The sequence below is a fragment of the Onychostruthus taczanowskii genome, unplaced genomic scaffold (assembly GCF_017590055.1).
Source record: "Onychostruthus taczanowskii isolate IOZ18803 unplaced genomic scaffold, ASM1759005v1 scaffold13, whole genome shotgun sequence".
In the NCBI taxonomy this organism is placed as follows: Eukaryota; Metazoa; Chordata; class Aves; order Passeriformes; family Passeridae; genus Onychostruthus; species Onychostruthus taczanowskii.
In genome coordinates this window covers 4,214,758-4,240,270 of record NW_024498462.1, presented here as the reverse complement: position 1 = coordinate 4,240,270, position 25,513 = coordinate 4,214,758, and the positions used below count along the sequence as shown (strand labels likewise).

The 25,513-nt window shown below is 38.3% G+C and overlaps 1 protein-coding gene across 1 annotated transcript in view; it reads right to left on the bottom strand.

Annotated features, from left to right (window-relative positions):
• The window catches only part of AMMECR1 (AMMECR nuclear protein 1), a 94,736-nt gene that overhangs the window by 11,244 nt on the left and 57,979 nt on the right, over positions 1 to 25,513 (bottom strand). The window contains 1 exon segment of the mRNA XM_041396369.1: positions 4,281 to 4,395. Coding sequence (XP_041252303.1) covers positions 4,281 to 4,395 — 115 coding nt within the window.

The following is a 25,513-nucleotide window of genomic DNA, read 5'->3' as shown; positions in this document are numbered from 1 at the left end:
ACACAATTGCTGCTTCAGCCTTCCACGTGAATAGGAACCTATTTAAACTGTTGCTGTTGGGAGAGGAAAGCAAGGTAAGGAGAGAGACTTAGGCAAAAAAAAAAATCTCTGACAATAGAAATATTTCTATAGAATTTTAGAGAATGAAATATTGTGGTCTATATGAGCAGTACTTGTAGATATAAACTTTCTGATCAGTTGTGTAAGTGGCCAGAGGCCACCTAAAATTAGGCTCTGGGTTAAGGGACAGCCCTTCTTTTGTCAGCTCAGTCTCTGCAGCAACCTAGAAAAAATGGTATTTTCCTTTTTTTCCAACAAAAAAGCTGGCCTAGAACTTGCACAGTATTCCTTGTGACACTACAGAACAGCAACTTTCCCCTTAATTAACCTAATCCTATAGAAATAGCTGTACACAAATGTTTTAGAAATGGAAACATTCAGATTAAGTGACTATTGCTATTTTCTTGAAGCTGATCCCACTTGGCATTAGCTCAATTCTACAGCTTTTTAGCCCCACATTTGCAGCAAATATGCTGGCTTCTTTCTGATCATCTTTAGCAGCATCTAAATGCTACATTATGATTTAACAACAGAGGAAAAAGACTCCTCAGGAGGTTTGTTCTCTACTTCATGTCAAGCATAATCATTCCTTTTGATGGAATCACTGAATATTGACCAAAGAGAAGAACATAGTGAGATCCAGACTTTCTTCTCAGTTCTACAGAACAGAAGCTGAGAGCCACTGGCGCCACTGCACTTTCAGGCAGGAAAGAACTTCCACAACTCCTGAATATACCCACTTTGTCAACAATGAAAAGCTACCTTTCAGTCAACATTATTGCCTACAACTATTTAAGCTAATATTTAAACCAGTGCACACAGGTTAAAGGCCTTTTGTATCAAGACAGCACATACAATTCTGCAGATTTTAACAGCAACTTTGGGGCAAAGAGCTCTCTCAAGGTATTTTAAGGAAGAGCTACTGCTCAAGTCTAGCCAAGAAGTTCTTTGTTATAATTACATACAATTGCAATGCTTTAGGATCTCCTAATAAAAAATGAGGAGAGGATCTGAATCAGCAGGCCTGAATTAGTTTATGTAGGGAAGGAATGCCTGCTATCAATAGCACGTGTTTAAAAATAAGTGGTCTTTATGACTTGTTTTGTAACTAGTCTTTATGACTTGTTTTGTAACTAGTCCTTTGCTGTCTGATCTTTAATAAAAGAGCAGTAGCATCACCAAAACCCACATCTTTGAGTTTTTCATGCTGTCCATTTCTCTGAGGTGGAAAGGCTGTGCAGCTCCATCCCAGCAGCAAAGGGAGCAGAGCAGAGCAGTCTCTCATGGGCTCTGTGAAGCAGAACTGGAGATGCAGCTCTCACACTCCCAGTGTTTCTTTCAAAGCCCTACATCTGTTCAGCCCTGCAACTCAGACAAAGTCACAGGTATGTAAGAATGCTAAGCTGCATTTCAGGAAGCATCCTTGTGAACATGGCATTGAAGTGGTCTTTTAAAAATGTGTACTCTCCCCTAATTACTTTTATTAAAGATGAAAATGCAGTCATGTGAGAAGCTACATGGGAACTAACAGCAGCGAATTCACACAGATCTCCTGTTTACTTGATGGAAGTTTCTGCCACTTAAAGGGTCTCACATTGCTTTTTACAGCTGAAACGTTCATTTATTAAGTTTGGGAAGGTAATTCCTTTAGGTGAGAAAATATCCATCACTCTGCTTCAGCACAGAGAAGACACTCCTGAGCTGTCTCCAGACAGCTTCACTCCTGACTTCAGATGACATTGTCTCTAAGTCTCTCAGAGCACTGAGTTGTCTGAATCGGTAATTTTGAAATACTGTGACCTGAGTCAGCAAACTGCTGACCTGGCTCCCACAAGATCATCAGTAGCACACCTACAAAAGCAAGGACTCCTAACTAGGCTGATGTTTTTCAGGATGATCCCAGCATGACAGGAGATGAAAGATGCAGACTCTCTCTTTACATCACACTCTAGACATCCTGAAATGTCCTTTTGCCATTAATATTGCATAACTGCAGCTCCCTTAAAATACACATGGGTGACCTAAGCTATCTCACTGCCAGGCACACACAGTGATGAATCACTCTTTTAAGGACTAACAACCACAAATTTTATAATCTCATATTTATACATCACCCCCCTCCTCTGGGTCCTTTTGCATGGAAACCTAGTTTGGGACTCTCTCTTAGAATAGTAGGAATTTATGGAGGGTTTTAACAACTCATCATTAGAAAACCTTAAATGAAATAGGAGAGAGCAACTAAGCAACACAAGGCCTTTCATATTTTTGACCCCTGCATTCTTCCCTTGTAAGTCAGGGCTTTCCAATAAGAACAACTGTAAGAATGCACAAAATCAATCAGAATTCAGAAACACTAGAATTCTGCATTATGCTTACTTACAGTGTTGTTAAAGTTTCACAAGTTCTGCAGCAAAATACAGAAAGGGCATAGAAAAGTAAAAGCCTCCTTTTTTTCATCTTACTTATGAATCAATATTAGTTATGAATCAGCAGTTGTCCAAGGAACAAAGCTAAAACCAGTCTTTCCAAGGAAAAGTGGATTTTGAACTCAGGCTTTGCTTTCAGCTTTTCCTTAAGGATGAAGATGTTTAGATGTTTTCATCCTTAAGGAAAGAAGTTTATTATTAAGACAATGAAACAACACCTAATAATATTTATAGACTACAGCATGCAAAGAGCTAAATGCTATTTCATTATGCACTTCACATTTTCTGAGTGTATTCATGGTCTGATTTTTAATAAATTATCATAAATGAAATTAAAAACATCACAGTGCTGGCTACCAGCAATCAACCTAATAGAGAAAAATTCTATGATTTTGATTTCTCACTTTAGTACTAATAGTTACTAGTCTGATTACTTGAAAACACTGTTTAGAGTGTCAAATGGCTCAGTGACAAGGTAGACTACTCTGTAAAAGCTTCTTATTGAGAATGCAGACACAGCTTCTGCTAAAATTTGTTTTTGGTTTGACATTACAGAAAAAAAAAAAGAGTATTTCTGATAATGGTGAAAATGCTCATAAACACCAAATAAAACCCATATTCATCTCAATTCAGAATTACACAGCAGAAGGTAAAAAGCCCTTGTTACGATGAGGTGAACAGGAAACACATCTTTGTCAATTTTCAGCTACTGTAAAATCCATAATGCTGAGGTTACTGCTGATACCCTCCTTCTGAGACAGCAGGGCCTCTTACTGTTCTAACAAGTGCAATTGCTATTGAATGTACATTTTTTATCTCTAAATACAACAGAAAGCCTCTTTTTCTCCTAAGAAATTCTAAATATTTAGTCAGGCTAAGTTATTCTCAAAGGCAAATACTGTAGCTTTTGTGGTGTCTCTGGCACTATAATGTCTGCTATTCTATGACAATTTCAAAATTTTTCTTATGTCCACTCAAAAATAGATTCAAAGAGGAATGAGGAATGCAACATAATGACCGAGATGAGGTGGTCATCTTAAGTCAAGTACCTTGTTTTTTGCAAGCATCTAATGTTAAATAATTTGGGGAAAAGAACATTACAGACTAACACTTCCATCAGTATACACTGTGATACACACGTCAGCATCTGCTTTTTAATCTCTTTGATGCTGCTGTTCCAAGAGGATGCATGCAGGTTTCCTAGAACCTGGCAATTAGAGCAGATTCAGCTCCATGCATAAGCAGCATGAGAGCAATGATTTACGTGGCCTCACTGCACAAAGGCTTTGGGAGGCCTTGCAGGACACTCACTCTGAAAGTAAACCAAGTTTGGGGGAAGATGAATGTCTCTACAAGCTAAATGAAGCAGCTTGTTCTGGGACTGCAATTTTGTGCAGTACTTGTTTCTAGAAGTATACATCAGACTCTTAACTTCCACCCTGGAACACCCCTTTCCAGAGTCCATGGACTGATCTACCAGATAGATGCTGCAATGAGGCCTCAGGACACCCTTGCCCAGACAACACCTTCCTTGATGGAGTCTTAGACATCAAGACAACTATGCAGACCACTCTGAGTGCCTCTGTGGCCAAAACCACAACTTTATTCCGTTTGCATGGCTCAGACTCTTGAGGTGATAACAGTTTTATCAAAAAGTGACTTTTGAATCCACACACATACCCATGTGTACAGAGTGCAAAACAGTGACAGCTACACTAATACATGCAGATAATTTAAACAGTGTTACTTCAGCTACAGATGTTCACTTTCATGGAAGATACCTGACATTCTTACCTCCCAATCCATGTAGTCACACACATCTTCAAAGTTAGTGAGTAGAGACACTGAGCAGAAAAGCCGTGGCAGCTCATCCCTCGTCATTGGGGGGAAACGACTATCTTTAAGGGCACTGTTGAAGACAAAACAGAATTTCAAAGGATTTTTTTTTTTTTTTTAATTTCAAGGATCTAATCTGAAGAGTATAAAGGAGAAAAAACCAAATCCTGATGAAGTGATGACCAGTTTGATTATCCAGTCACCAGTGTAACACACACTCTGATCAATATTTCCAACCTTTTCCTTAGACATTTGTTTTGGTTCTTGGCTGGCCAATCAGATCAGGGTCATTGCTTCCTGAGCTGGTTTTGCTACTGTGACAATTGTATAATTTACAGTACCAGAAAGCTTTTGGAAAAAAGTTACAAAAGCAATAGCTCTTCTCCTTGCAACTTGTAAACCCCTTTCAAAAAGGATTAAACTTCTCAATACAAAGTGAAGGGGGAAATTCTATAGCCTGCAGTGATCAAACACTTAATACAGTAATCAAATTGTAGAATTTAATTATTCAGTGGAAAAAAAAAAAATCCAAACAAGAGGAATATTTTCTAAAAAAGACTAATCATGCTCACTAGCAAAGGTGAATTTAAAAAGGTGAAAAACTCCAAAGGCTCTACAGACCTGTAAACCTACAGGACTTGAGGAAGTTCTGCAAAGCAGATGTCATGATTAGTAACAGGGAAGCTTGCAAACAGCTAATCCATGGATGACAGACCATTCTACAGACAAACACACCTAGTGGGGTAAAACCACACCAAGGGAGCCACCTGTGCACAGGCCAGCACGCCTGGAAACACACAGCAAGCAACGCCATGAGTAAGAACACTTGTAAAAACCTACTTGCATAAGTTTGGTTAAGAACCAGTTAAATTAGCAAAGGAAAGGTTAATGTGAGGGTGGCATCTCAATCTTTTATTCTCTTAAGCTTTGATATATGATGTGAATACAAACACGCCCATTTCCAACAAAAACAGCAATCTGCTAACTGAGCTTTTGGAGGAATAAAGAGAATTTAAGAGACTTACTGAAATACTACCAAGCTCTTCATGTGTCTCATTGTTTCATCTAACAATTAGATTGTTCTTAATTGTTTTACTTGGCCTAGTGCCAGTGGCTGCCCCTTAGCTAACATAATCACAGCCATAGCCAGAATTCACCGTTTCTATAAAGAGTAATAGAACTTCATTACATCAGACCATGTAAGGACACATGAGAAAAAACCGTAACTAAAGGAAATCATCATATGTATAACCAGAAATAGTTTCCCATCAAGAACTAATACCATAAACTAAAGAGTTAAAATAGAACTACTTTTTGTGGGGTGGGTGGAAGGCAAATTTTTTGTTACAGATATTACAAAACAACACAATATTGAAATTCAGACTCCGAAGTCCTTTTCTACACAGACCTGTGAAGAACTGGGAACATTGAACAGATTTAAAGTGTAAGGCCTATGATATTTAACCAATGACATCCACTGAAGATGTATCAAAAGCAGGTAATGCTGATGGGATTTTCCAGGCTAGCTTTGAAACTGCTGGAACCAGGCAGTTACCATCCTCTGCTCTCTGATGTTCAGAGCAACATCAGAAATAACTCCTATAGCCACAGCATACCAACAACATCCCAAAATACCAATAACCTAATTCAGCTTTCAAATCCCCCCACACGGTGATGAAAATAAACATACATATGTAAAGGGAGAACACTCAGAACACAGGGACAGCTCAAACCAGAAGTCTATCTAGTTTTAAGTCTATCTAGTAGTAAGTCCTTACCAAAAGCAGTTAGCAAAATGAATGAGTAAAAGAACATGGTCACAGCAAATGTCCAGGGGTACCTTCCTAGAATACTCTCCAGGAATCCAGTTATTTAGAGCTTAGGTATTTTGACTCAGAGATGGAATCACTGTACTTTAAAGCTTTTCTGAATTTTATTTTATAAGTTCATGTATACACACTTATAACATTTTACCCCCCTTTTAAATAAAAAATTATTATTGGAACCCCCAATCCTCTTTGAATACATTGCTACTACAGGTTTGCTTATTTGCAGGAGACTCATTTCCCTGAGGTCTCCTGCATCTCTGTCATATAACCAATCTATGTGAACACTCTACTGAGAAGCACCCAGACAGAAAAGCATTATTTCATCAATAAACAACAAATTCAGTTACCCTTCAAACAACTGTATGCATGGATACTGATAATATTACTTTTAATCTGTTTATTGAAATTTATGCAACCATCTTACAAAGCAAACACTTCCCATATTTCAAAAATTTAAAACCTTCAGAAAGTTTTTTTTCTGTTATTTTGCACAACTTGGTACTAGGAGTTTGTCTTTGAATTCCAATTCCTACAGCTGTCAAAATCTACTGTAAATTTCAACTTTTTGAGGCAAAGGTCATCTGTGTGCTGTGGGTGTAAGCCTGATCCCCACAAAGGTAGCAGCAGAAATCTCCAGCAAATTCCCACTCACTGAAGATCTGCTGCACTGGCATTGCTAAATGATAAACTATCTGTAATGCAACATTCTTCAAGTTGTGCAGAAACAAACCCCATCCCATGCTCACGTAAGCCATGTCTCACAGAACCACAGAATATCCTAAACTGAAGGGACACATCAGGATCATCAACTCCTGGCCCTGTGCAGGACACCCCAGCTCAGCTACCCCACTTCAATGCTGAGGTAATAATTTGAAACAAGATGAGTGAAATCATGACATATTTAAATACTGATAAAAAGCTGAGATATGAAACCTTCAGATGAACAGTGGGAGCAGGAAGGCACACAAAGGTGAAAAAGCCTCAGGCACACAGAGGCAGCCAAGTGGTTCAGCTGCAGTGAAAGCAGTGCCATGCAGTGACCAGCACACACTGAGCAGCCAGCTCAGCTGGCCTGCTCCATTCTTCAGCAGTGACACTGGCACAGATACCTTGTCTTCATGTAACCACCTCACAAGAACTAAAATATTGCTATCAAATGATAGAGTGCTTTCAGTTATGAGTAACTCCTGCTGAACTGCCAGGTGCTATTCCATCTGTACAGCATGCTGGAAAATTTCTCCTCGACACCTCCACAGCTACAGACACTGGTGCACAGATCCTGCCTCAAGACTCCTGCTGCTGGAGGTAAGTGAGAAGCCTGGCAGAGTAAGACCAGAGATTTGAGTAACAGCTTCTGACACCACTGTGACTACTCTACACAGGTATTTCGGTGATTTTAGTTCTCCTTGGCCTGTCTTCAGACACTTTCCATCTTTCAAAATAACTTTGCCTCTGTTGTTTTGTAAGTAAAACCTAAATTTACCTGGAGAAACTTGTGTTGAAAATCAGGAACTGGAATAAAACCTACTGAAGGGAAATGCTGACAAGAATGCTGACAAGAGAGCATATATTGATTAGCTATACACGAAATACTGTCTCCTAACAAAATTTATGAAACAAAATTTTTATCAGGAGTCAGCTTTAGAAGAACCTTTTCCTAATGAGTTTGGACATCACATACTACTTAAAAAAACCAAGATCTGTTTTATTGTGCTCTATATTACAGTCAGAATACCAGTCATCTTCTCAATCATTCTATTGTTGCTACCATGTCCAAACTCTACAGTAAGTTCCAGATACCTTTGCAAATCTTAAAAGCACACCAGCTTTGTAAAACCTCTTCACAGATGAACAGCTTTCATTTTTGCATTTCCCAATGCCTGGCTAGCAGGAGACATATGGCATTAGAGATGCTTCCCTTCAGAACTCAGCCATTATCCCTGAGTTTAAACTTCATCTCTGTGGGTAGTGAAGAAATCACCATCTCTGACTGTTCTGATGGTGCCAGTGGAACAAGAGGATGGTGCCCAGTGGTTCCTCAAGGGCAGCTTCCACATTAGACAAGTCTCAGCTCTCAATGCTTGACAAACTGGCATCACTCTCAGAAGTGTCAGCAGACGTCAACACTTAGCAAGGAAAAAAATCCTTGAATGAGCTTTTACTTTTACAGTTCCTGTTCAGACAAGAAACAGTTTCTACAGGCAGCAGTTTGCCCTTACCATCCAGTTCACACACTCTACAAACATCTGTGGATGGAAATTCAGAGCTGAGCCTCCCCTAACATGTCACTGTACTTGCCATGTGCCTCCCAGTAACCAACTCCCAGCAAGCAGAAAACAAGACAAGGCAATGCTTGCTCTCCTCAAAGGATTGCCACTGGTCTGAACTCAGAATAAAAAAATCACTATGTAACTGTGGGTTATCAGCATTCTTATCTGGCACAGGATAATCTGTATGTGTCTGTACTTTTGTAGCCTTAGAATTTGATTTTACAGTTTTGTTCAATGCTGTATTTTTCTGTCAATTCTTCTGTTAGAAAAAATGAATGAAATCTGGCATATTCAATGTTTAGAAAATATTAACTCCACAATCTTAACTTAGAACTAAGGAAGGGTAAGTGGAAATAATCAGCAAAACAAGTTGGAAAAATTAGGTGGCATTCAAAACTACTTTTAAAGAAAAAGCCCAATAATTGTAAAAGCATTTTCTAGGCCATCTGTTCTTCATTCCTTCATGCCCAGAAATAGATTACATATATTGCTGCTGACTAAATGGAAGGTCATAGTACTGAAGAGTTGAAAAGAGGTAGTGCCAAACAAGGGGAATTCTAGCTGGCCAATAAAAGGGCATTCATTTTTCCACATGGAGTCTGCTCCATGTAAAAAGTGAAGCAAGTAAAGTCAGAATTGAATCCTGTTCAAGGAAAACTATTTTTAGATACTAAATGCATGCACGCATACACATGGCCTTTATAGTTAAATATTTATGCAGTCCTGGATGTCCCAAGATCAAGCAATTGCCAGTTAGGAAAAAAGCCAAAACCAAGTGTTACTCAACTATCAGTTTTTCTTCAGCTGAGCCATACTATACAAATCTCAGCTTTTCTTCAAATAAAGTTTATGTGGCTGTAGGAAATGTTTATGAGTAATTTCATTTTCCAAGGACCACTCCTCTTTGTACATGGGATATAGAAAAGCTTGCAAACGCTTCAAAGACACTAGAAGTATAAAAAGAAAAGGGAATTGTTTGAAGTATTTTGAGTTGCTGTGACAAACAGCATGACGATTTGAAAAAAATTATATTCTTTACAGATTTATGTTCCTTAAGACTACATCTTCTTTTCTAGAAAATATCACTACAGAAGCTCTTAGAACAACCTGAAATGATAGTATGTGCAGGTGAACCAAAATGAAATACAGTATTATGTTCTCATTCCATAATTTCTGTAGGCTATAAAAATGCCTTAAAAGTCAGCTTCAGTGTTTGAGAACCTACGGCTCTTAAATGCGGCCAGATGGGTAACAGCAGAGCACAAATTAGGGAAATAAGTAGTAGTGGAGTTTAATTACTCTGTTTAAAAATGCCTCAAAATCCTTGTGATTGAATTTAAAAGATCCTTTAAAAAAAGTTTGATAGCATATAAGCATCAAAAATAGTAAAGAAGGATTTTGATGCAGATGAATGGTGGCATTAAATGAATTGAATTCCTAGTGTTTTATTCACTGTTATTCAACAACAAACATGAACAGTGAAATTTCCCACTAAAGGTCTTTTTTGGGGATAGTCCCATCTACAGACCTATACTGGACAGTTTAGATAAAACTGGATACAGCTCTGTACACTGCTGGAAATTACTTTGAAGGTTTAAACATGACACGGGAGGAGGAGATGCAAAGGAAGCTGTCAAACACTGGGCATGATGTAAGTAATACTCACTTTTATAGGAAGTGTGAATGAGGCAGGGACATTAAGTGACTCATGCAATTTAGGAGGCTTACACTGAGTCAGTGACAGAATTGAGAACAGAATCCAAGATCCCTGATTCCTAAAAATCTACTTTTTGTGACAGCCTCTCTTTCAGTCTGCTCAGCTTACCCTGTAGAAATGTAGCTCCCAAAAGCTTAATCAAACAGAACTGATAAATTTAATCCTATTAAAAATTAATTCTCCACTACTTTTTTAGTTCACTCTACTGTAATAAATTATCTTAACCAGTTTCTGATATTGAACACAGTTAAACCAAACCACAATGTTATGGCATTTAAACAATTCTTCAAATTTCATCAGCACACACATGAAAAGTGGTCTAAAGATCTTATTTTACAAACTATTACCCTCTTCTCATAAACAGTACCTTGGCACTACTTTCAGATGGTAGGGAAAATACTTAAATCCTACCAGCTCTTTATTTAGCTCAGTAAGTGTAACCCTGAGATTTTTCAATTTTTCTCACTCAGCCAACTAAGCTTAGTAGAATTACATTTGAAGATGTATTTAACAAAGAAATGGCCCTTTGTCAATGAATTCAGCCCAAAGGGCTGAGATATTGTACTTCAATTAATTCAAAACCTCCTTAAATTAATGAGTGGTAAACTCACTGGATTTTAGGGAACAGTGAAGAAAAGACAACAGCAAGAGACACTTGGTGCCAGGGTTTCAGAACAAGAGAAAAAGAAAAGAAAAACAGTATTTACTGTTCCATTGCTGGTTACTGAGCAGTGAAGTTAGTTCAGATTTTTACTTTTTCATTCAGTAATTTCAAGAGGAAGAAATTAAGGAACACTTAAGCAGACCACCAGTATTCTCCTAATGAAAATCAGCTCTCATAGCTCAGTTTGGCAGATACCAGAGAAAACGAACAGCTTCCAAGTCACGACATGCAATTAATTTTCAAGCCAGAAAAGCATGGCTGAGTGTGCTCTACTTCAGAAGGCAGAAGTTATTATGAATACAATCCTCCTAGCTGTCAGCATAAGCCATCAGACAGCCCAACACAACCCACAGGTCAGCCTTCTACAGACTTTTATTTATGACCAGCAGAATTTTGCCAATTTAAATGGCGATTTCAAGGAGTAATTTAAGCACAACATCAAATCACTTGAATGCAAGCAAAAAGCATTTATTTATATTGTTGCTCTTTTTTTTTGGGTCAGACTGGAAAAATTTCCAGGAAACAAAACAACTGTGAATGACGTGTTTTTCCTGAACCCTCCCTTACATTTGGGAGACAGAAAGGGAAAGAACAACATTTATGCTTCCTGCACATTATGTTGCTAAGTGGTAGTCAGAGGATAAAAAAAGAAATACACACTTGTTGTGTGGCACACAAGTACATCTCTCAAGTTCTCAGCTGATTTTATCAGCACAGTGCAGCAGGTAACAGCAACAGCATTCCATGTGGAACAAATAAAATAATGATCTGGCATTCTGGCTCTTTAATAAATTTATTTATTTTTTTACTCCACAGAAGTGAAGTATGCCAGCAAGACTCTTCTCCCAGTCTGTCTGAAATCAGACATGTAGCTTAAGAGGAAGAAGGAAAAAACTGCTGCTCTATTTTAGACAGTTATTTCAGCTTTGAAAAAATACCACTCCTTTTAAGACAAATCAGAGCACGTATATAAATTAAGCATTTAGAAAAGCTCATCAGAAAAGGCAACCTATATTGGCTACATAAGACAATTAAGTTTCTATTTTAGACAGCCAGTGGCTCCAAAAATAAGCTGTCTGTATGTTCTCCTAATTTAATGGCTTCAAGAGTATTTTTATGTTCATATATATACTGCAGAAACCATACCCACAATTAAAAATCAAACCATACTGGTATTGCCAGTAAGTTTCTGGGCCCTTGTTTTTCCATAAAAAAGTCCACCAGCTGTATAAATCAAAAGAAGCCTCTACAGAATATTTCTAGGAGTACTTAATATTTCCAGACAAATCCTTATTTGATTTCTTATTCTGGCTACATGGTACAAATCCACTCCAGAGCACACAGAAGGGCTGACAGGGTCTGAGATGCTGCTCAAGGACTCTGCAGTCACTGTGAGCACCTGTTAAGACACAGAGCTAACATCACCTGCCCAGTGACCATGGGCTGAACCTCCTGGGGGTTTCACTGCTGCTGGTTCTTCAGCTGGGTCTGTCAGCCTTGGGTACAGAGCAGATGAAAACTCCAACTCCTCACTGACTCACCATCACAAAATTTAAGAAAAGCAAGCTCACAAGAATGAAGCTCTAAAAACCAACACTCCCATAAATTCAGGGCTTTTCAGCAGAAAGAAACAAGTATGTTTTTTCTACTTCTCTGACAATTATCCAGAGAAACATTCTATCAAGCTGGATTCTTCCAAATAAACCTGGTTAATCATTATGCCATGATGATGTTACACTGTGTAGACATGATGCATAAAATTAATTTCTTTCTTTCTGCCATAAAGTACCAGAGAAACAACAAAGGCTTCTATGGATAGGTTCTTAAAGTTTAGGAGAATTCTGTGTACGTGCTATTATGGACTTCAAGTGGAAAAGTATGATCACAGAAGTCACAGCACTTGCAACCTGCTCCCATCAAAAAGTTGAGTTAAAACTAAGTTCTGTTAAAACTAAGAAGATCCACGAAGTGATATTGTAGGTTCCTGATTACATTCACAAGAGTCAAGTTTCTGTGGCTTTAACTTCCTGTTTCCTGAAACCAGAATTCTTACGCTATAGTGCTTCTGTGGTTCTAAAGGACTTACTGGCCTTTCAAAAGGCCAAGTAAAGACTCCATTTTTCTCACAGTTTTAGTCCTAGAGGGCACGAGGTATCATTTCACATTACTACACAATATACCCTATTACACTAGAAAAAAACATCAAAATCTTCAATTACATGAACTTCAAGACACAGCAAAGCTTCAGTAACAGCTCAGAGCTACACCCTGACAGAGGTGTGCTAAATCCAAAGTCTTTCCATCGCACAGGGCAGTGAGAGAGGGGCAGCCTGGAGCACACAACAGCCCAGAGGAAGCAGTTACTGTGCATTTGCCCAGGTGCAGGTGGAGGGCTGCAACTGCTTGTTCCATCCACTCCATCCTGGAGGAACACAACGAGGCAGTTTGGAACATCCACTGCCCCACAGCTGCCTGCACGGGGAATTGCTCAGCGCAGACCCCAAACATCTCCTGACTACAAGGGAACACCAGGTCAGTAGCTCTATAAAGGAGTTTCTTCAAAGGGGGCAGATTCTTTTCTGCCTTCTCCTGTACTGTCCCTCACCCGTCCCTGCATCATACATCCTGCTGGGATAAATGACAATGCAATTCAAAACCGCGTGACAGTTTGTGTCATAAACATTCAGGAAGCTGAAAGGGGTCAATTTCCACAGATATGTCTTGGTTTGCTACATAAAAACTAAATTCACAGCACTTAAAATGTTTTCCCAGCACAACACAGTAGGCTTGTCACAGTGATTCCAGACTGTTGTTTAAAAACTGAGCAACAAAACTGACCAGGGTTCGGTGTGTAGGTTTTTGTTTGGTGAATACATGATAACAGACTAGTCAGAAAACCTTAATTGAGCTCCAACTGGACGAAATTATAATGTCACTAAAAGGCTTTCCAGCAGATGGCAAAGTTTAGATAATGAACAAAAATGAACTGCTCAATTACACTTAGAACCACGCAGCTTGAGCAACATTAACCACACAAATCTCTAGCAACATAAAAAGAAATCTCTAGAATTCTTTACATCTCTGGCACATCTATCAATATTGACCTAAGAACATTATTTTGCCCCAAAACAGATACTGAAGTCACGACAAAAATCTTCGAGGTCATAAAACAGCTGAGTTCAACTCTCATTTAAGCAATTCACAAAGTATTGTCCCTCTCTAAAGTTGCATTCAAGCCATAATTTTATAAAAGAACAAACTAATGAGGTATTTAAAATTTACTATGAACTTTGAAAAGACCTCATCTTAAGTACTTACAGAAAAATATTTTTAAATGTGTCAGCAATGTAGTTGTATATAAATACAGGAAGATAATTTAAACATTTACATCTTCAAATTCCTGCAGCTTGTAAAAATGAGAGTATTTTTTAATTATGCTGCTGAGATTCTAGAACAAGAGTACTTCATTTTTTCAACATTTCTTCTGTCACCAGAAACACTGTATTTTTGTATCAAAATATAATAGTTGAATTTTTATTGCTCAGCTTCAGTACTGTTTGCCCCAAACACTGAAACAGTTTTTCAATCAGGACTTCCAAATCACAGTGATAGACAAATTAAATATATATAATCAGGTTAAATATAAGGAAAGCAACAGGTATGGTAGGTTATGCAGTACATCAGTTTAGAAAGACAAATACTGCAGAATCACAGAATAGCTCTGGAAGAGACCTTAAAGATCATTTCATTCCAACCCCCTGCTGTGGGCAGGGACACCTTCCACCAGACCAGGTTACTCAATCATACCTGCTTACATGAGGTGTTGTAGTAAATGATTAATAGAAAAAGATTAAGACATGAAAATATCCTGAAATATGAAGGTATTAGCAAATACAGCCTGAGAAATAAAAGGTGACAGGATTCAGTCTTGAAATTCTTCAACAAACACATAAACTGAGAATAAGCCAAGGCCACACTGCCTTACAGACTGGAATATGACCATTCAAAATAACATAACACAGAATAATATCCTGGCTTGTTTCCCAAGATGTGTTCCATCAGTACCACAAATCAACTTGGATTATGTTCAAGCCAACTGTTTTTTAGCTAAACACAATCTCTTACACATCCTGCAAGTACATCTGCAGAGGGATGCAGATCTGAGTGCCGTCAGTGTAGAGGATGATAAATGAGCTCATAGCATCTTACTAATTCTGTGTTTTTATAAATACAGTAAAAGATAGGCACAAGATGAGTCCCTTGTGGCACATCACATGTAACAAGACCTCAGGGAAAGAAATGGTCCCTCCTTCATGAGACTTTTGGTTTCTAGGCACTTGCTCCCACTATCATGAAACTATTCTAGAATGCAGCCATCAGAACTGCTGCATCAACAGAATTTAATTCCTATTTAAGGCAACAAAAAGGCTTTTTTTCTGTTCATTTTGTACATGTGCAGGTTTTTATTTCCTATATGAATCTCATTAGCGGATCAAGCTATGAATAGAGTATGCTTTAGATACATAAACACATTCTATATATCTGGAAGCTTTTGCATTTCCTTCCCTCTACCTTCTACACACAAAGGAAGTTGTCTGTAAGCCATCTTCTTTATTCTCCTTTTAGCAACTCTGCCACTTCCCTCTTGCTCATGAGAGTGGGTCACGATTTCATCCTTTTATTCCTTCCAGATTCCTATCACAATTCTGTCTACTTGGGGTGGCACGTTCTGTACCACCTGCAACCTACTCAGTTTACAGAACTGCCTGGATGGGGCACTCACAAACCCCTCTTATCTAAGGTCAAGATGCCCAAGCAACAGAATGTTTGCAAGCTCAGCTAAACAGTACATTCAGTTCCAAGTCTGCCAGCTGTCACTCTATGTTTTTCACTCTAAACCAGGTTTTGAGTAGCAAATAAAAACAGCTGAAGTGGAATGAAAAGGAAGTTCTGAAATAAAGAAAAGGCAAAAGGTCCAGGTTAGGCTACATCTGTCTGCAGCCTCAGAAACTTAAGTATTCAAGGAATGCATTTAAATCACATTTTCTTAGAGAAAACTACAGGCCAAATTCTTCTGCCTTTGAAGGCAGTAGAGTTTTGTCATTCACTGCAGTAAAAGTCAAACCAGGAAAGGATTGTTCTGTCCATGTGTCTATTCAGCTTTTAACTACCACGAACATCTTGCATTGCCACACATGTTTAACTATGGGACTTGTACCAAGACCAGCTGAAGCCCAACTATTCAATGTTAAATGAGGATATAGTGGGGACACACAAAATATTGGTTTAGTCATAATCATACAATCAGAGATGCAATTAAACACATCTGTGTAAAGTGACTAATATTTAAATGGAAATAGATTATCACCATTTATAAAAAGCGACTCATGAAATGTTTTACCTCCTGAATGTCAGGAATGCTTTAGTCAAACACAGTCTTGTGAAATCACATGTAACAGCTCTTGAAAATTCACATTTCTGGTGGGGGGGGGGAGGAAAGAGAACATGCATTGTAGACTTCCACAAACCTCAAGAGGGTTTTCTGAGCAACAAACCAGTAAGTCACCCTTTCAGTGATTGAAAAAGCTGAGCACACAAAGAGGGGTGGCTCTGGCAAATGAGGCTGCATGTGGTGCAGAGACCTCCACAGACAAAGCACAGCTGCTGCTCTTTGCAATGAGGGATTAGCAGTCTAGGTCAAAGGAAAAAAGCCTCTCTGTAGCTAAGTGAGCAAACTGCAGAATGCATCCTCAGCACAGATGAGAAAGGGCTAGCTAACCAGCTTGCAAACTGTGCAGAAGTTTCTGGAACAGAAACAAAACCAGCATCAATTTCTTGACAGAGCATGTAAAATATTTCTGGTGAAAAGCAGTGATGCCCTGCTGTAGAACCAAGGTTACAATGACCTCTCGATTACTTTAAAATTACATTTCTCCTTTTCCTTCTTTGTGTTCACTTATTTAACAAGCATTTTTTCTTCCTGGCTGAACGAACATATTACATGTGGGGCTTTAACAACAATACCTGGAAGTAACTGGCCTAGAGATAACACAAGCAGCTCTTTTAACTCTAATTCAATAAGAACTGAAGCTGTTAAATGCATATACATATGCACACAACATTTTTTTTCCATACAGACATATCTCTTTCAACACTTGTACAATTGAGTCATATTATATTTTGGCTTTACATTGATGCTTCAGTTAAATGGGATATAAGCCAGTATTTGAAGAAAATACTTGCTTAACCTTTTATTACATACTAAATATATTTTTATTCTACATTATTCACTTTAGCAACATTAAATGAAAGATTAAATTAAGTCTTCTGAAGTAAGAAATACCATTTGAATGTACCAGTGTGAATGCATTTCTAATCTGACTTTTATTTATAAATAAAGCACTGAGAATGTTACTCACAATTAGGCTGGTATGTAAAGTAGCAATTTAATTGGCTGTTACAAGAAGTTTGACATCTATTTCAGTTTGTGGTAGTATAGAAGTCATAAAATTACTTGAATTAGAAGTACCAGAAAGCTGTACTGCTCAAAAAAAACACAGGAGTTTTTCTTCTTTTCCCCTGTAAAATCAGAACTAAGGGAATTCCAATGAACTGAAAAATACAGTAAAAATAAAAAGTCACCATTCCTTGCTGGTAAAAGTTTGCAATACCCGATTTCATATACAGACTTAAACCACAACTGTTAGTAACTGCCATGGTCACAAAGGGCTCTTTCACTGAAGCTGGGGCTGCAGCTTCTGACAGATGAGGAGTTCCCAGGAGCTGTACCCAGGCTCAGCAGAGCACTTCTTAACATCTGCACCAGTTCCCCAAGTTCTTGTGGGAGTTTATATACTGTACTTCTCCAACCTGAGAGACTGCTTGCCTGACAACTGACCCTTTAATGCAAGTAATCTGCACTAAGAAATAAAGATTATACCATTGCACTGGAACAGGGAACCTAAATTTAAGCATGTGAGCTGACTCTTTGTAGCCTACGTATTATATTTACGACACAGGCACGTGTCACCATTCCCCCACAGAAAATATCCTTGCTTGAAGAACTGAGTGTTACCAGTCCTACAGAAATTTGTACTGATGGCCAAAAAAAGCTCTTCTCCACCACAATCAAAAGCTATTCTCCACAAGTAAATTACAATTATATTTAGGAAAGTTTTAATTACAAGTCTTGAAAGCGGAAATAAAAGTAGAAATCTTTGAGATTAGAAATATTTTTTGGTTATACAACAAATATTCTTAATGGTTTATTTACATACTTTTGCAGCAGTTGATGCTTTGTGAATTGCATCAACACACAGTTATTAACAGAGCTAAAAAATAATCAAAGTACATTCAGTTTGTTTCTAAAATAAAGGCTATCACAAATATACACTCGTTTAAAGTGTATATAGCACTCCATACATTTTTCTAAGGAGTATGGCAGAACCTGAAATGTGCATCTGCAATTCAAAGAGAAGAGATAAACCTGGAGTGCTTCTGTTCCTAATATTATATTTCAAATGAATGTTAGGAAAGAAAAACCTGGTTATTTTCAGGTAAGTATGTATACCCCCTACAATTAACTGGAGTAAAACTCCAGTCACTTGTAAACTATGAAGTTCAAGAAGTCTTTCAAGACTTTCCTGTGTGTTTTTTCTCCCACCCCACTTTGAGGTCACTTGCCCACAAATACACACATGATATAAGCTGAAATAGTGCAGAGTGATTGGGCCTCTAAGACTTTAGGACTACCTCAGAAATGAACTTAACTTCAGACGTCTTCAGACATTCTTCAGCATTTACATGGCTGCCTGTGTTCCAGCAGTGGATAGTCTATTTCTTCTTCTTCCAAGAGCTTTTCCACCATCTTAACTGCACAGCTCTTGTAAAGGACATAACTTCTTTCTTCCTGGCGTCAACAGGAACAAATTTTAAAAAGAGGTATCTGTCACTACTATTCAGAAATTCCAGAAAACACTGCTACAGTTTACAGGAGCATTCTAACTCTCATTACTCTGATCTATGGAAAATGGTAAGAAACAATTTCAAAAGCTTCAACACCTTTGTGTCAAAGTGAACACGGACAACAAGGGCTTTTGGAGCCCAGTTACCCACACCCAGTTTGTGCTATTTCTTCTTCATAGTCTTAAAAGGAAGCATCAGAAAACACCTAAATGGAGGAGGTGCTGACAGACTGAAAACTTTAATAGAGACTCCTTTCCCACAGCGCCTCCCACACAAAGCTGCAGAGTTTAAAGATTTCAACAGCTTGTAAGCATGAGACAATTCTTTTTCCTGTGACCTTGCCTAATCTCTGCTAACTGGTATTGAAACACCAGATTTCAGTAAAAAACAGTTCCTTGAGCTGAAGTGTACTTCTGCTGGGCAAGGTATCTCATATACCACAGCTGCACCTCAATTCCCAGAGTCTTACTTAGGATGTCTCATATTTAGTACATATAAACACTGGCCAGTCTGTGCAGTAGGACGTTTCACTACCCTCAGAAGAAAGTTGTGGAAAACATCCCTTGCTCTATATTAAAGATTAACACCTGCTAAGCTGAGAACAGCCAGAGAGAAAAACTCACCCAGAAGCAGGTAATTTCTATGCCAACTTTTTCCATTCTGTCCTGTTTCCAAATAGACAAATCCTTTACATCATAAGTGCTCTGAGACACACTCTACATATGCCTCTGTCTGCTGCGAGCACAGTCCTGTCTTGTATTCTGCAGCACTGGCCCATAGCTCAGCACACCTTCGTAGCGCTTCAGAAATCAGTAAGTCACCAAGAGTCTCAAAAGAAAGCAAATGTAACTATAAAAAATTTTCAGGCAATGTTTTGATGATGTTCCCCTTAAGACTATCATATACAGAGATTAAAAAGTTGACTAAAACCCATGAAAGTACCAACAACTACCTGTACTAGTAAAAGAAAAGTAAGTTATGGCAATATAGAGTGTGGTAGGAAAGCCATGGTGGCCAGTTCCCCTACCTCCACCCTCCCTCCCAAACACTTCTGTCAAGTAACATCCAAGGACAAATAAATATCTGACTTAGAACCAAACTAGTGTTTCAACTCAACAAGAATTCTGTCTTTGAACTTACAGGGCATGCATCATTTTGTTCACATAATGGGAGACTGTGTGGGAAGAACACAAAATGCAAGATCATCATGGGAAAGGCTGGAGTCACAAATGAGATGGCTCCTCCCTGAAACCCATCTGGAAAGTCTGAGTAACTGCTGGATAGTGCCAGTTCAATCAAATTCCAGCAACATCTGATTTATTCCAAATACCACAAGTTACGTTAACTAATGAAAGTTATCTTGCTTGAGCACGTCTTTTTCTGAGCATGCATTTTCTAAAAGTACATTTTTGAAACTCCCAATTTTTAATGCATGTCTTTTAAATAAGTTGATGAAATAAATACTTCAAATATGGCCATTTCCTTAGTTACAAATTCTACTGCTGAGACCTTAAACTTATGACAGTAAGTTTAAGTCTCAGTAAAACACCCTCTAAAATTCACGGAGCCATTTTATACAGATACAGCAATTTTGTAGTAATTTTTTATTATGAATTTTTTTTTCCTTGATTTTTAAATACCTTTCATAAACAGTCAACTCCAAGAGTAAGTTCACTCTACAAAACACAGTAATGCATTCTCCTGTGCCAAAGCATTCATATTCTTTAATTCACTTTTCCCAGCAAAACAGTAAAATGGTTATCAATATTTCATAACCTTGGTTCTATTGAAAAAGCTTTGGGAGAGCATCATTATGCTCTCCTCCTTTCATAAAGATAATAATCTAAGAACTGTCCTTCCATTTGTGGCATTTTCCTTTGCTTTCTTTCAAGCAGTGTTGCTAAGGAAACAGACTCATCTACCATTAGGTCCAAGGGTCTAGCAAGGTTTTTCTCAGGAATAATAGAGTAACAATTACAAAACCAGGGTTTTTCATTTTGTTTTGATTGTTTGTTTTAAATAAAGAAAAAAATTAAGGCAGAATAACTACATTCTCAACACATGCAATATGCAAAAAAACATGTATTCTCTAGGGCATGCTCCTCTCTTCTAAACAAGATTTTCCTTCCTAACAAAATAAGGAGAAGCATTTAACCCATCATTAAAACAAAAATTTGGGTTTTTTTTTTTCCACTTAAAGAGCCAGTATGGTATTTAGCTCTGGCCTTTGAGGGAAGGCAGCAAACAGCTCTGTTAAACAACAGTTCCCTGAAGTAACAACCTGGCACTGTGTGCACAAAATCATTACAGACCTATTTACTGAACTGACTCACACAGAGTAACTAAGTCTGGCTCAATAAATTCAGATTTATATACTTCATTTGGACTTTCTGTTGTTGTGGATTTACACCACAAACCATTTTACTAATAAACATATATTCCACTAGAACACATTTACCCAAATTAAAGGGCTTGTTATTTGTAAAGTTAGTGTTTACAAGCAGATTCAAAGCAACTAGCTTTTATTGGCTTGGATAAAATTTAGAAATATGAACACCTTCAAGTTTCAGTAAAATCTCATCTATATACACGATATGGCAGGCAAATCCATGAGCCAGTACAAAATGTGTATATGTTAAAATAATTTTGCCTCAGTTTCAACAGAGGTGATGAGTAAATACTTCAAGATCACAGTGCTAATACCTCAATTTAATATTTTAACAAAAGCATTTTTGAAAACAAAAAGGAGTTCCAAGATACAACATTATTAATACCTCTCGATGGCAACACCATCATTAATATATATGTATCTATATACATCTTCTGATTTGCAAAGTGAAGTTGAAGGCTGAACTGCCTTAATATACTTCAGCCCAGTTCTGACTCAGAACACACAAGTGCTATAGATTATATGTTATATACAAATATACATGCATATATAATAAATGTGTTCAGTATTTCTAAATTTCCAAATGTCTTTCAAACATAGCCTTGGCTCAAACATCTCTCTTTTGCTAAGGAGTTCTAGCGATATGAAATTGCTACAAAGTGATGAGAATAAACCCCTCCCTCTGCTGCTGCCTGGCAGATGAGCAGAACCTGCCTTGGTGATGCCCACCTGCACTGGGTGATGCCCACGTCACAGCAACATTATCAACCACAACCCAAGGGGGCCGAGATCAGCAGAACAGCAGTCCTGTAACCTCTTCAGCATTCCTGAACTCTCCTTAGGCCAGGGAGCCCCCATCCTTGGTCTGAGGGAAAAGCGCTCAGCACATCCTCTCAAGTGTCAGTTTGGCACCCCACTTCCTCTCTCCCCAGAATGGAGGATGCTCTGAAATCACTCTACAGAACCTCATAGGAAGGAAATATGATGGTGTAACTGAGAGCTGCTTATACTGGAGATGTTTAGCCTGAAGAGGCTCAGGAGAGACCTTACTGCTCTCCACCTGCAAGGAGGCTGTAGCCAGGTGGGGTCAGCCTCTTCCCCCAAACAGCAAGTGACAGAACAAGAAAAAATGGCCTAAGTTGCACCAGGCATCATTTAGACTGGCTGTTAGGAAGCATTTTTTCACCAAAAGGGTTGTCAAGTATTGAAACATACTGCCCAAAAAAGTGGTGGAGTCCCCAACCCTAAAGGGATTTAGAAGCCATGTAGACTTGGTACTTGGAGACATGCTGGAGTGGTGGCTGGACTTGATGACCTTAAATGTGTTTTCCAACGTAAGCAATTCTATGATTCAATGTGACAGACGAGTTGAGGTGTCCCAGCTGACAGCACATAGGGCATTTTTGTTCTTAAAATGGAGTGGATTCCATAGGCTGAACCCTCCTCTAAAAATTTTACCCTTCACAACTGCAACTTGCTGTTAAGTGGGAGGCAGGAGTTACTCATTCCAGAGCGTTATTGCCACTGGCTTCTCACATGCTCTGTGCTACTCAGTGGTTGTCTGTTCACTCAACTGGACACAGAACCATGTTAGCACATATGGCCCCGAGCACCTCTTCTCACCTGGAGATCTGTGCCCTCTACCTCAGTAAGGCAACCCTGGGAACTCAGAGGTGACCAGCAGGCACCCGCTTTTCACAGACACATACAAATGGAAAGGAAGCTTTCTGACTTTAAAACCAATACTGAACATAGAAGAACAGCATAACCCTGGTGAGTGCAGGCTGTCATGAACCTACACTGCTGTCTGCAGAGTTTAATTACAAGCGTGATGATGTAAGCTTCATCTCACAATTATCAGGCATTTTCCCACTGGTGGCCACCAGACAGTGTATTAAGAGAATTTTAACAAGCCAACATTCAGCAGTGGTATACTATAAATCAAAGCCAAAGGCAAGGCAGCCTGTAAAGTATTATCAGTGGGCAACACAGAAGCAACAATATGCTCTGAAATATTACATGAGATGTTATTTGCACAAATTAATTCAACCTATGACTTCTGTCAACAATGAAGGCCACAACAACTGTCAAAAACATGTAATTCTTCCAACTCTGCAGTTCAAAAAATTGCAGTCAGATGAATGAGTACGCTTTGCCCTGGATCAATGGTAATGACTACCTACACCCACAGCAACACTGCTTGGCAGTAAAGGTTTTGGGAAGTTAGCACTGACCTTTTGGAAATTAGCACTGATTACAGGGTTAGAGTAGTAAACTTAACTAAATACACAAAAGAAATTGTCCTGTTTGTACAAAAACTTGTCACTAGTCTTCAAAAAGTACAGCCAGCATCAATCTTAATGTGATCAGTTCTTAAATATTTTTCAGTTTCACCCCTTAAATAGCTTGCTGTACTGTTATTTTACAGTTGGATGGTAAAATTTGGAACAGGAACAAAGGGTTAGTACTTTTGACAGAGAGGGCAGACAGTATTGCAGCAACAAGGACTGACTCTTGAAATTGCGGACAGGAACAGAGCAGTACTTGATGCCAGCAGTAGCCAAATCCTCCTATGGAATGTACACCCAAATTCAGTTATGAGAAAGTTGGGTCGTAGGTTTCATTTCCTTCCATCTTGTGCTTCTCATCCCCAGCTTCTTTTCCCTTTCTTTTGTTGATCAGCCACATCTAAGCTGAGTGTCTGACAGCAGTCCTATTCCCCTCAGGTGGAGTGGTAAGCAGAACAAACAACAAAAAAACTGATTACAGCATATAGTCAGTAGAGACAGGTCTATGCTAGTTAAAGAAAGGTGGGTTAAACCCAGTTTTTAGCCATTATGTTAATATACTTAAGCTTTGGAGTCGTCCAATTTTTCTTTACTACTTTCTTCTGGGACAGCACACTCTGCCATGTAACATCTCCCTTCACCTGCCTGTTCTCTATCTCCCTCCCCAGATACATATTCTAGCCTTGATAGGCTAAACCAACACAGAGTTAAAAATTTATGCACTTATAGTTTTACATCCAATAGCCATGAAATATTACTTCAAGTTCTATGAAACAGATTAAAAACTAAAACTAAAATAAAGAACTGAAACCATTTTGTTCAATATATCAAGTTTATAAAAGCAGGATTTTAAAACTCAGTGCGAAAACCTAAGTCTTACTGCTGTACAAAACACATGAAAAAGTAATTTATCAACCTGTTATGAAATTCTGTGGTAACCTGCTTCCAAGTTCAGAGTATTTTCTTGAAGGAGCTGTAAAACATAAGGTATTTTTCATAATCTAGATTGGTTTATTTTTATGCATTCAGGTGGGATAGTCAATTTAACACATTCAGTCTGAAGGACTATTTTAGCCATGGTAAAATTTCTTCATTCTAAAAGGTAACATTCAGCACTGTAGAACACTTGGACATGGTTTACCTCCTAGTAAAATGAAATACAAGTCTGAATCTCTCTCTCCATAAAGTTCTGCAGAAGATTTCAATAATACACATCCTTTCCCTTGTGTTTCACTGATATAACTGCAGAGAAAATTGAATTTAACACGTAGATTTTATAAGGAATGCAGTAATAGCTTTTTTAACTATGGGTATTCTCATCGCTCCTCAGAACTTAGGCAGATGCATCCAATTAACGATGAATCATTCCACATAAATTTCCTGTTTAGAACATACTGGCAATATCAGCACAACAACCTACAGAGCTCAAAATGGTCATAGATCACCACCATTTTTGGTTCTAGACCCAAAAAAGTGTAGGGTGGGGGTGTCCCAAGAAAGAAATTGTTCACTCCAGATTCCTAGGTGAAGTATCATTATGCTGCTTCAAAGGAACTGCACTACTGTATGCAGATGGAGATGTGCATGCTACACACTGGATATGATATACAGCCAGAGATCACTAGAAATAACAAGATTTATTTACTGTGATCCCAAGGACTATTCAGCATATTTGCAATAAAATCATGTATGTGTGAAGGGAATTGGGCATATTTTGATTTCTAAGCACCAGGGCATTTAAAAACAGCTGTTCTTTTGTACTGTTTTACTGACTGAAAGCTGGGCCACAATTACACAGAAGGTACCGAAAAGAGTAAGAATTAATTAGACAAACAACCTGGTTCTGTTTATCCATGCTATATCTTCAAAATAACTGAAGAAACGTGTCAAAGGAAAATAAAGTCAGCAGTCATCTGACTGCACTGTCAACTGAAAGTTTTGGTCAAGTTCCACTTTCTGCAGTAGAGCCCATTCTCATTCTACGTACTTTGCTTTTTAATTTCTGCCTTTCCTGAATAAGTTTTTCCCTTTCAGGAATTGCCATGTCTTCTGCAGCAGCCTATTGCCCA